The sequence below is a fragment of the Hydra vulgaris genome, chromosome 09 (assembly GCF_038396675.1).
Source record: "Hydra vulgaris chromosome 09, alternate assembly HydraT2T_AEP".
Taxonomy (NCBI): domain Eukaryota; kingdom Metazoa; phylum Cnidaria; class Hydrozoa; order Anthoathecata; family Hydridae; genus Hydra; species Hydra vulgaris.
The window spans coordinates 25,349,500-25,362,815 of NC_088928.1; the positions used below are offsets into that span (position 1 = coordinate 25,349,500).

The 13,316-nt window shown below is 28.3% G+C and overlaps 1 protein-coding gene across 1 annotated transcript in view; it reads right to left on the minus strand.

The window, feature by feature from the left end:
- The window catches only part of LOC100200393 (pyruvate carboxylase, mitochondrial), a 60,677-nt gene that overhangs the window by 17,472 nt on the left and 29,889 nt on the right, over positions 1-13,316 (minus strand). The window contains exons 8-11 of the mRNA XM_065805149.1: positions 12,439-12,682; positions 5,119-5,354; positions 3,765-3,926; positions 3,434-3,683 (exon numbers count right to left, since the gene is read on the minus strand). Coding sequence (XP_065661221.1) covers positions 3,434-3,683; positions 3,765-3,926; positions 5,119-5,354; positions 12,439-12,682 — 892 coding nt within the window. The remainder of the gene's footprint in view (positions 1-3,433; positions 3,684-3,764; positions 3,927-5,118; positions 5,355-12,438; positions 12,683-13,316) is intronic.

Genomic DNA, 13,316 nt, shown 5'->3' on the forward strand with positions numbered 1-13,316 from the left:
CACCAAGCAATCTTAGTGTAAATAATATTGCACTCACATTTATTTTATATGCATTGTTCAATTTTTGGCTGAGTGTTTGATGATAACTTTCTGTCATATTTTATTGAATGAATTAATAAATGTTGTTATAGTTCACCGACCTGTCGGCGAACTATAACAACACAAAGAGATAAACTTCAACCATATTGTTGCCGATTCTTTATGTCATCTGTTTCAGTATTAAATTATTAATTTTAAAATAGATGCAACAACCAAATAGGCAATATTAAACTTATTGGCTATTTGAATTTGAGATTTTAAAAGAAAAATAGATTCATAACATGTTTTTTTAGATATTTAAAAAAAAGATGTTATGAATCTATTTTTTATCAATCATAAATTTGGAGTTTCATACTGTATTCCTTTGCTCATTTTGTAACTTCTTTATTATTTAATTGAGCCACATTTTTATTTATACTATTTAAAAAGGTAACTAATAATTATTTAGGGTTAATAAATGCAGATGAAAATAAAATCAAAATAATCAAAAAAAAAATTCAACATATTGCATTAATCAAAAAAAAAAAGTAGTAAACTTAAACTTTTGACCAACATCAAAAATAAAAAATAAAAAATAGATGTTATAAAATTATATATAATAATAAGTATTATTTATTATAATATAATAATAGTATAATTATATTTTGAAGAAACAACATGTCAATTAAATAGTAAACATGATACTTATTAATTAGCAATATTAAAATCCTGAAAAAGATAAAATGTTTTCAAAATAATTTCAACTCAACAGGCTTTAACAAATATAAAAAAGTAAGCTCTAATTTATGGCCAATGGTATATATGCAAATAATGGTATATATGCAAATAATGGTATATATGCAAATAATGGTATGTATGCAAATAATAGTATATATGCAAATAATGGTATATATGCAAATAATAGTATATATGCAAATAATGGTATATATGCAAATAATGGTATATATGCAAATAATAGTATATATGCAAATAATGGTATATATGCAAATAATGTTATACACTGCAACCATTTTCTATAGCCGCATGTGGATTATGTCTTAAAAATGTACTTAACTTTATTTTTATAGTGTATTTCAATAAATTATAAATTAAGTATTGAAAAATAATGAAAATTATCAAAAAATAAATTCAAATTTGAGAAGAGGTCAATCATAAATGAATTAAGTTCAAAAGATAGCTGACTATTTTCTATAGACGCAGTTCACATTTTTTAACAAAACTTTCCAAAAAAATGTTTTTATCACATTTTTAGTACTCGATTGGACCTCCTTTGCACTCAATTACTTGATAAATTCGTTTTGGCATACTTTCCACCAAGTTTTCCAGCACTTTTGGCTCCATATCCTCCCAGCATTCTGATACCGCTACTTTTAGCTCTGCCACAGAGTTATATTACTTCTGGTCAGCATAGATATGTCTATGATTCAATGTCTACAATGATTCCCCAGATGTTTTCAACAGGATTCAAATCTGGATGTGAGCAGGCCACCACAATTGCTTGATTTTTTTAGCTTCAAACCAAGCTTTAGTCTCGTTACTAGTGTGAATGCTGGCGTTGTCTTGTTGAAAAACAAACTTTTTGCGCCGATAATTGTTTTTAAATGGAATCAAACATAATTTTAGCACATCAATGTATTCAGAACTTTTCATTTTGCAAGATGTAAATGCTAAATTTAACTTTCCTGTTGCACAAAACCCAAGCCAAACCATCAAAGATCCACCACCAAAATTCCTTGTCGAAAAATATTTGGGTTCTTTCCTCAAATCACGCCAGTAGCCACTAAAACCATCAGAGTTTTAGTGGTTTTTAGTTTTTAATTGTGGTGACTCGCATCAAATTCATCAAACTTTTTGAGGAATTTGATGCGAGTCGAACAATTCTGCGTTTTTCACGGTCTGAAACCCTAGATTTCTTTGGTTTTCTCTTGATTGTTGGATAATCTGTTGGATTTTTCAAGAAATTACAGATAACGTGATCTGATCTCTTCAATCTTCTAGCAATTTCTGGATTTGGAACTTTTTCTTGATGATAAGCCAATATTTGAGTTTTTCAATATCGGTAAGAACCTTTCCTTTTGGCATTTGGTTAAGTTCAACTTAATTTCGACTCTCAAAATAAAAAATACTACAGAATATATGAAATTTGCGTCAAAACTCGTAAAAACTTTAGTGCATCTATAGAAAATTGCCATGTGAATATTAAAAATTTAATTATTTTAATACAATCAAGACAATTAATAATCAGATGCATAATGGATCATTGTTTTCTTACATACACTTATTCAAAAATACCGTTAGAACAATTTTATTACCACTGTAACACTGAAAATCAGCTAAATTCTACATGCGTCTATAGAAAATGGTCGCAGTGTATATGCAAATAATGGCATATATGGAATTGAGGCAGGAGTTACTTTTAACGAGCAGAAAATATTATTAGCTGTTTAATTAGATTTACAAACAGATAATGTAATAGATAATTTTAACACCCATGCTTCCACATTTACGCAGTTCGGAAAAGTTTCTATAATGTCATTTCCTTATTTAAATACAATATTTCAAAAGACCTGAAACCAATTTCAACAACCAAATGCCCTTCTTTATGTAAACTTATTTTCAGATTAGGATTGGGTGCTTTTATTTTATATTTCTGAGCATTTGATAAAATATTTAGAAAAATTAAACTAAAATTAAAAAATCCATCACTCTAAACATTTAACTTTTTAAAATTACATTGATTGAAAGATACCCTCCTGCTAAAATTTCATTGATAAATTTTAGACTTATGTTCGCTTATATAAATCTATTAAATAAAGTAGCAATTTAGTAATTCCCTTCAAATAGAGAGGGAATCATTCATCTTTTATTTTGCATTCTTTGATTTTAGAAAAGTGGATTTTTGACAGGCTTTTCCTGTTGACTCTCACTGCGCTGTTGTTTGTGGTTTGATGTGCATATAGATCCAAAAAACCAAGCAGTAAGTCATACCATTGACAGTGGGCAACTCACCTTTATCTTTCATTGTAAACCATGAATGACATTTGTTTGGCATAAAACCCTATAACATGTATATTTAAATAATTTTCTACACATTTAAAACATAATTACTATAAGCACTAGCGTTATTGTATTGGCTAAATCCAGAGAAGCTTAGAATGATGGTATTTGTCAAAGAAAATTATGCTGTGATTAAATCTAACACTAAGCAAAGGAGCTTCTCCTACCCTTACCCAAAATAAAATAGGGGGTTTTATATTAGAGTTTTTCTACTTTTAGGTAAGTTACCTTCAACACGGCTAAAAAGCTTCACCTGCTTGACAAGTTCAGTTTGTCATAACCAGTATGCTAAACTTTTGGTTATAAAAAAGTCTTTTAACATTTAATTGAATTTTACCTGTTTCATGTTCTGTGTTTTGAAGACAAGCAACAATAGCACCCATACTTGGCTGTGATGTCATACCAGACATAGAGTCAACAGCACAATCAACAATGTCAGCACCTGCTTCAGCACATGCTAGCATTGATGCAACACCAGCACCAGCAGTGTCATGAGAGTGAATATGGATAGGAAGCTTTGGGTACTGAGCACGTAAAGAACCAACAAGAATTTTAGCAGCTTCAGGTTTTAATACCCCTGCCATATCCTGTATAAAAAAACATTAAAAAAAAAACTATAAAATAACATTTTCAACCAAGAATCTAAAAAATACCCAATGAATACATACTTTAATGCAAAGAATGTGAGTACCAGCCTTCACAAGCTGCTCAGCTAAATTCATGTAATAATCAATGTTGTATTTTGTCTTGGAAGGATCAGCAACATCACCAGTGTAAGATATTGCAGCTTCAACAACTCCGCCTGCTTGACCAGCAGCATCAATGCCTATCTAATTATATTACAGAAAATGCACATTCAACTAAAGCTATATTTGAAATTTTTATAATTATTTGATAAAATAGTTAAAACAAAAATATTTATTGTAAATATTTTTTAAGGAAATTATAATAAATTTATTGAATTATCAAAACTTTATTTATAATAAATAACCATTTTAATATTTATTGAATGATGATGATGATAAATTGCAGTTAAAAATAATTAAATAGTTAAGGTTGAAATTAAGAGTGTTAGCTTATTGAATAATTTACATTGAGAATACAATTAAAGGTTAGTTTTAACTTTTAAACTACGTTTGTCTCCTCTAACTTAAGTCCATAAATTATGTAACACAAACTTTTACAATAAACAAAGCAAATAAGATCAAAAGTTTTTCTCTTGCAGAGTCGTAATTTAAATAAAAAATCAAAGTAGTGCATTTAAGTTTAATGAAAACTGCCATTTAAAAAAGCATAATATCTCCTACTTCTGTTTTTTAAACATATTTTGCGTTGCGTAATTTATAGACGACCCCTAATAGAATATTTTTATTAGTATATTAGACAAACATAATAGAATATTTCTATTAATATTAGACAAACATAATAGAATGTTTCTATTAATATTAAACAAACATAATAGAATATTTCTATTAATATATTAGACAATCATAATAGAATATTTTTTAATAATAATGATTAAAATATATAAGATTTCATAAAATGTAAAAAATTAAAAAACCTTTTAGGCAGAACTTAACTCATTCGGATTTTAAGATTAATTTAGTTTAAAGATTATTTATAGTAATATTTCAAAAATGTTCAGATGATTTTAACTGTTCATCTATTTACAAACTACTAATTACAATTAGCAAAATTAAAATAAATGAACACAAAAGTAACTTCTATAATTTTATAGTATTAAAAATATAAACTTTTCCCATTGAGCAACATGTTTTTTTTAGATTTTCTGTGTCAAGTCACTGTCACTTATATGAAAAACAGTTACATAATTTAAAATAGTTCATACAGTCTTAAATATAATACTTTTTCCAAGACTAAAGTAGAAAATAAATATCTTCAAAAAAAATAAACACAAATGTTTATTTGATTCATTTATGTTGTTGTAGGCTTTGTTTTGTGCTTTATAACACATGTCACAAAATTTGTTATAAAAGTTTCACTTCATATAAAAAATCATACCTGTAAATTTGGCACATAGTTAAGTGCATCAAAAATTCTGAACACATCCATACCATACTTATGTGAAAGTTTACAGAACTCAAATACAGCGTTATCAGGATAGTTAGTGTAACCAACTGCATTTGCTCCTCTCAGAAGCATCTGTAAAGGGATGTTAGGTACTTTCTCACGAATCAGCTCTAATCTCTCCCAAGGACATTCTTTCAGAAATCTCAGTGAAACATCAAATGTTGCTCCTAATAATAATCAAAAACTTTGGTAATTATATAATCCTACAAATATCTTATTATATTATGAACTTATCAATTTAGTATAAAATTACTATTTTTATTATGTTGGCTGTTTACTGGGTCATAATTTGTAACAACATTTTTTGGTTTGTAATAAGTTAATTTTTCTGTTAGTTCTCTTGGGATGGTAGATTATTTGGATTTTTAAATTAATTTGATTAACTTAATTTTCGAAAAATTAATCAATTAACTTTGATTAATTTTTAAAAATAAGTTCTAACAGTTTAAAAAAAGTAAATACAATTTCTGATGATTATTTTTTTTCTTTTTTTTATCAGATATGATTTAAAAAAACACAAGTTATTAACAGTGTCAATATCATTTCTAAAGGCATTGAACTATTTATTCTAATTATTCCAAGACTATAATAAAATTTGTCTTAAAAAAGTACATTAAGACACAAATATCTTTTAGTTCCATTTGAAAATCTTTCTCCAACTATTCTTTTTTTTTTTCTTTTTTTGCTGAAGGTCTTAAGTAATCTTCATAACAATTGCCTTTACAGCATCTTGATTATCAGGGATTTTAAGTCTATGAGCTTTCCAGCCATTTTTAATATCTTTCTTATTAGCCAAAGTTGCAAAAGGAATATGATCTACATCTATTAAATGTGTTTTGTTACCTGTTTTAATACAGTAGACAGCAACACTTGGGTTGCTGACTACTGTAATAAAACAGGTAACAAAGCTCATAACAAAAAATATATAGACTGTATATTTTTTGTCTTTTCTAAAACAATTTTGGTTGAAAAATTTTACACTTGTGATCTAAATGATATAAGAAAACTTGAAGTTGAAGAATGGAATTTAAATTCGATTAAACAATGTTTGCAATTGCTTTACTTTCCAATAAAAAATACTTCCAAACATTGAAACAACTTTATCTAGATGACATTATAAATGTCATCTGGATTAAGTTGTTTTATATAGTCATGCTACTGTATAGTAGCATGACCACCAATATGCTACAGTGCGACAGACACTGTAAATATATTATCTGTTTACATTTCTCATTGGTGCCAAAAAAGTAAAAATAATTTTTGCTTGTTTCTTTAAAAATGGTTATTATACCAACAAAAAATTGCTATTATACCAAAAAAAATGAAAAAAAATGAATTATAATAATTTTATAATTAAAAAATATTTTTTTTTTGATTAATTGTTTGTTAATCGCTTAATTAACAAACTATTACATATACAACTATCAAAAATGCAAAACTTTGATTTGTCACTGAACTTTTAACCATTCTTTTGAAGTTCAATGCAAATGATCTTTTGTAAACTTCATATAGGCTAAGCAATTCTTTAATAATATAATGATTTCTTGGCAAAATGACCAAATATGCTAACCAAAGCAACGTCATGTAGTATTTACACAACACCATAATTCTTGCATTGAGAGGACCTTATTTTGATTGTATTAACAAAATTTTGTCTAAATGTTCTTTAGTTACCTTAGGCCTACCTGAATAATGCTTGTTTTTAAGTGTTTCGCGGTCTTTAAACTACTATGTTGAATTAGCCACATCATAATCAGCTCAAATAGCACATCAAAAAGCACATTGTAATCAGCTCAAAAGTTTGCTTAAAAAGGATCTTCTCTAAAACACTAATATAAAATTTTTCTTTTTACAATTATTTGGACTTTCCCATTATTAATCAATTTAAGTTGAAAATTCGCTCCAGTAAATTAATTATATAAATATGTAAATGTAATATGTATATCATATAAATATGTTTTATTAAAATGAAATTTTCATTTTTTTTATAGAGCTTTATGTAAACATTTGCATAATTATGTTTTCAATAAAACTTTAATTTCTTTCTTTTTTATCTATCAGTCTTCTCTGTTCAGCCAGAGCTTTCGTGCTCAAGCCTTTTTGCACTGACCCACAGGCCCGCAAAAACTTTGGCGAGCGCATAAAAAAGTGCTTGCCAAAAAAATAAAAGCATTTTTTTAAATTGTAACTAAACTTTTTTGTTTATTTCTTCAACTTTTATGAAAAATGGCAGTTTTTAGCAGTTTTTTTTAAAAAACCTTTTATCTAGTATTTATTCAAAGCATTCTTTTTGCTGTTTTAATTTTAACTGTTCAAATCGCGCAGGCTAACTTATAAATGACCATCTTGCCAGCAGTTTTTTGTGCGCTGGCATTGCATTTCAAACGGAGAAGACTGATAGATTATGGGGGATATTTTTGTGTACCCGCAAGTTTTTAGACCCTGTAAGTCTACATTTCTTTGTAAAAAATGATCTCTGTAAGCAACTTTTAGAAAAAGTGAAAAATAAAAATATTGACAGTCTTATAGCCTGCTGCCAATAGGAGTGCTGCTACATCGACTGAGGGTTTGGTTAGGTTCAGAGTCAAGGTCAGGGTTAGGGTAAGGTTTAAGTATGGTTATATTACTGTAAATAATTATTTTTGTAAATAGATGAAAAAATATGAAATATAATATATAATAATTAAATACAAATAACAAAAACAATTATAAAAAATATATTTTTATAACCAAATATTAAATTTAAATATGTATAGATAAAAAAGAAATAGAATAAAAAAACAAGATATATTAAAAAAATAGTAAAAAAAAAGAAGTTATTTAAGTGAATAAAATAAAATGTCCTTATAAACGCCAACTAGAAGAGAGTGTGTGTGTGTATATATATATATATATATATACAAATATATTTATATTTGCATATATATACAGAGCTTGCGACAAAAGAAAATCGCCCAGCGCGTTATTTCATGATTGTAAAAGTGTAATATGTTGTCATCGAGCATGGTTATGCGGGCTCAAGATAATTTATGCGAGTGAGATCATGAGATTTGAAATGGTGATGACCTTGCTCACGAAAAGTTTAGTATTTGCTATACAACATTCTTTCGTTGACAATTTCGCTGACTCTACATCTATGACACTACATCAACGAACTAACTCTTTAAACTTACCAACTTCTTGTATATTGTTAAAGTTAGGTAACTTACTTAACTTAGTTAATTATTATTTTTATTATTATTATTTTTTTTTAATTTTTCATATCATTATTTTTATTGTTATTAATACCATTGCTATTATTATTGTTATTAATAATATTATTAATACTATTGTTAACATTATGATTTTTAGAGTTATTAATATATATTATTAACATAATTATTATTAGGCCTTTACGCATCATTAGTGTGTCATATTATTATACAAGTATATATATACGGCCCTATCTTATATATCAGTGTCAATCTTAAGGGAGAATATATTATGAATACAACATGGCGCTACAAGTATGTTAAGAAACGTGTGGAAACTAATTGTTTTTGTTTAAAGATTATCTTGTTTAATCTTTTGAATCGTTACTTAAAAATAAATTAAAAAATGACAGAAAGTGGTAAGGGAGGGGTTTTTCCTCTAATGTTAGATTTAACTGTAGATAGATTCGCTGCATTTCGCTCATAGATTGAGAAATGGCATGATTATGTTTTGTTGACAGATTTAGAAAAGAAACCACCAACATATCAAGCTGCAATGTTAAGATATACATTTTCTTCAGAAACTCGAAACATTTACAAATCAGTAAACCTAACCAAAAATGAAAAAACAGATCCAGCTATTATATTGGAAAAAATGGAAGTGTTTGCTAAATTTATTAATAAGGTGACTTTAGAAAGACATAAATATTGTAAACGTTTTCAAGAAGATGGTGAATGCTTTAATGATTTCTTAACCGAAGTAAAATTATTAAGTAAAAATTCTAACTTTTGTAATACTGAAGATAGTTTTGGCAGTTTATTAAGAGATAAAATTCGTTTTCCTCACATTGTGCTGCTGCGATTGCCAATCTAAACCGTTACTTCCATATCTATCAGCAAAACAATTCTCCAGAAAACAGACGTCTGTTTATTACTACTAGAAACTATTGTAAAAAGGTTTTGTCTAACGCTAAAGCCCGCTATTCTCAGGTCATGAAACTTGTATCTCATCTCAAAAATTAGGCTCTCGCGACTTCTGGAGAATCTTTAATAATATTAATAATAAGGGCAAATCTTTAATTCCACCTCTCTTGTATGGTTCAGACTTTGTCACCTCACCTAAAGACAAAGCTAAATTGTTTGTTAAAAACTTTTCATCAATATCATCTCTTGATTTTACTAGTTGCGTTCTACCTGATATTGACAACAAACAGGTTGATCTATTGCTTGACATTCGTATCACTCCAGCATCTGTATCTAAAGTGATTTCCTGCCTAGACTCTTCTACAGCTTGTGGCCTGGACAACATACCTGTTATTGCCTTGCAGAAGTGTTCCCTGGAGCTGTTGTCTATACTCTTAAAATTATTCAACAAGTGCTTATCAGAGTCTTGTTTTCCAGCCTGCTGGAAAGCGGCATCTGTTATCCCTATCTTCAAAAATTCTGGAGAGCGATCTGATTCATCTAAGTACTGTCCCGTTAGTCTTCTTCCTATCATAAACAAGGTTTTTGAATCTTTATTTATCAAACACTTAATTTCTCATCTTGAATCTAATAACTTACTTTCTGACCATCAATATGGATTTCGATCTTCTCGTTCTACAGCTGATTTGCTAACAGTAATAACCGATAGCTTATAAAGGTGGAGAGGTTAAGGCCATCGCTCTTGACATTTCAAAAGCTTTTGATAGTTTGGCAAGCTGGTCTTCTCCATAAGCTTTCTTCTTATGGCGTATCTGGCAGATTTAAGATCTTTAGGATTATTGAATCCTTCCTTTCCAATCGTAGCATAAAAGTTGTCCTCGATGGACAGCACTCTTCTTCTTATTCTGTAACTTCAGGGTTCAGGGGTTCCTCAAGGTTCTATCCTAGGCCCTATACTCTTTTTAATTTACATTAACGATCTTCCAGATATTCTCACATATAAGGTGGCATTGTTTGCTGATGATACTACCATTTATTCTTGTCGTGATAAGAAACCAGCACATTCTGATTACTTGGAGGGGGCATTTGAGCTTGAAAAGGATCTCACTTCTGCTACAGCATGGGGCTCACAGTGGCTGGTGAACTTCAATCAGATAAAATTCAACTTTTTTCAGCCAATCATTATCACAATAATTTAGATCTTCCTATTCTTATGAACAGTAATGTACTCGATGAGTCATCTACTCTTCACCTTCTAGAATTAACTCTTACTTCCGATCTTTCTTGAAAACCATATATCAAATCAATTGCAGAGTTAGCATCTGCTAAGGTTGCATCTCTTTATTGAGCTCAACACTTTCTTACTTCGGATTCTATTCTCTATCTCTATAAATCTCAAATCCGGCCTTGTATGGAATACTGTTGCCATATCTGGGGCGGATCTTCTAATGATGCCCTTTCTCTTTTAGACAAGGTGCAAAAACGCATTGTAAACATAGTTGGACCTGCTCTTGCAGCCAACCTCCAACCATTATCACATTGTCGTAATGTTGCTTCTCTTTCTCTTTTCTACAAATACTATAATGGGCACTGCTCTAAAGAGCTAGCATTTCTTGTGCCATCTGCTAAAATTCATTCTCGTGTTACTCATCATTCAATTAAGTCTCATCCTTTTTCTGTGACTGTTCCTAAGTGCTCCAAAATCTCTTATTCCTCTAGTTTTTTTCTTCGAACATCAGGTCTTTGGAATTCGCTTCCTTCATCTTGCTTTCCTGATAATATAATTTGCAATCCTTTAAGTTTTCCGTCAATCGTTATCTTGCTCTACAATCTTCATCTTTTTCCTTTCAGTAACTTCCAACTTTAATTTGTTGGAAGCGAAGATGTTTTAAAAAAAAACTTGCTAAAATAGCTAAACCTTTGCAAGATCTTTTGAGTTCAAGATCAGCATGGTTTTGGACTGAAAATCATGCTAGAGCATTCAAAGAGTTAAAAAACAGTTTAACCAATCCATTCGTTTTGGCACACTACAATGTTAAAAAACCTGTAAAAGTAAGAACAGATGGAAGTTTATTAAATGGACTGAGTGTAATAGTTTACCAGAATCATAATGGTATATGCAAACCATTTGATTGTGCATCTAGATTTTTTACAACAACCGTTATTTCCATAATTAAATTATTGTTCACTTATTGATATGTCTCCAAGAATTCAACATTTAAGAATGAAGTTATTAAGATTTTCATTTACTGCAGAGCATGTTGTGAACAAGTCTATTACTGATGCAGACACATGTTTTGTGCACCTGTATCTTATCCTAAAAACAAGATAGATCGCAGAAAATGATCTTAATGTGTATGTTAATTCAAAAATAAAAAGTATGCCCGCTACAGAGAGTCATTTAGAAGAAATTAAGCAAAAAACTGCAGAAGATGAACTTTTAAACCAATTGCAAGAAAGTATCATTTCTGGATGGCCAACTTCCAAAAAATACTGTCCGGTGAATCTCCAACCTTATTGGGATTTTAAAGATGAAATAGTTAAAATTGATGGACTCTTATATCAAAATAGAATAATAATCCCAGTTAGTATGCGAAAATAAATTCTTTCAAAATTGCATGAAGGTCACTTGAGAAATACAAACGCTGTGCACGTCATTATGTTTTTGGTCAATATTATATATATTATATATATATATATATATATATATATATATATATATATATATATATATATATATATATATATATATAAATGACAAAAATAAAAAAATTTAAATGTTTGGAGTTTGTTTATATCTAGAAATTAGCATATCTCATACACAAAAAACTGTGTGGCATCCCTGTTTTGTTTTAATTACAAATTTATTTAATTACAAACTATTAGTATTGCACAAAATAAAACTTGTAATTAACACAGATAATAAACTTTGAGAAGCAAGGCTGCTTTATGAACCTTAAGAAGCAACGTTGTTTTATGAAAAAACAAAATAATGTGCATTTACATATTGCAACTAAATAGAACTAGAAGAATAATTAATTTCTAGTGAAAAAGCTTTAAGTGAAAACTTTACTGTTACTGTATTTTAACAAGAAGGAGATTTAGGTAAATGTAAAAATTATTAAGATTAACATACCTCCCCAACATTCTAAACTGAATAAACTAAAAAGCTTATCAGACACAAAAGGAGATATTCTTAATAAGTCGTGAGTTCTAACTCGTGTTGCAAGCAATGATTGATGTGCATCCCGGAAAGTTGTGTCTGTTAAGAGTAATCTATTTTGACGCCGGACTGCTTTTACTAAACCTTCAGGGCCATCTGACTTTAATATATCTTTAAATCCACCAGGTTTACTAAACTTAGAAAGCTTTTTTTCAACCTGTAAAATTAAAATAAATAAATACAATATATCTTATATACATATAGAAAACACATATACATTCATACATATATATTGCGGGTAATAGTAACCCATATATATATATATATATATATATATATATATATATATATATATATATATATATATATATGTATATATATATATATATATATATATATATACACAGTATTGGCCATTGATAATAATTCATCATGATATTCACTAGTTTAAAGAAAATGAATGTTGTTACAAAACTTAATTTTAAAAACTTGATGCAAAATTTTATAACAATGGAATGTATAAAAAATTTGCTTTTTTGAAAGATAGAACGATTTTAAAATATCCATTCAGAGTATAATAACTTTTGTTTTTTGGAAATTAAGGGTAACCTGCTTTCAATAATAAATGAACAAAAGTAAAAAATTTCATTCTTAATAACTTAATCGCGCAAATAAAATTTTTGAATGAATGAACTTTTGATCTTTAGCTTGCTATTTTAGTTTACAAAAAAATGTAAACTTTATCAGAAAGTTTTCTTTCTTTTCCACATTCTTTTTGACTTTTAAAATTTTAAAAATAAAGATTAGAATGACTTAATAAAAGTTTTATTAAGATCTGTTTAAAATAATCC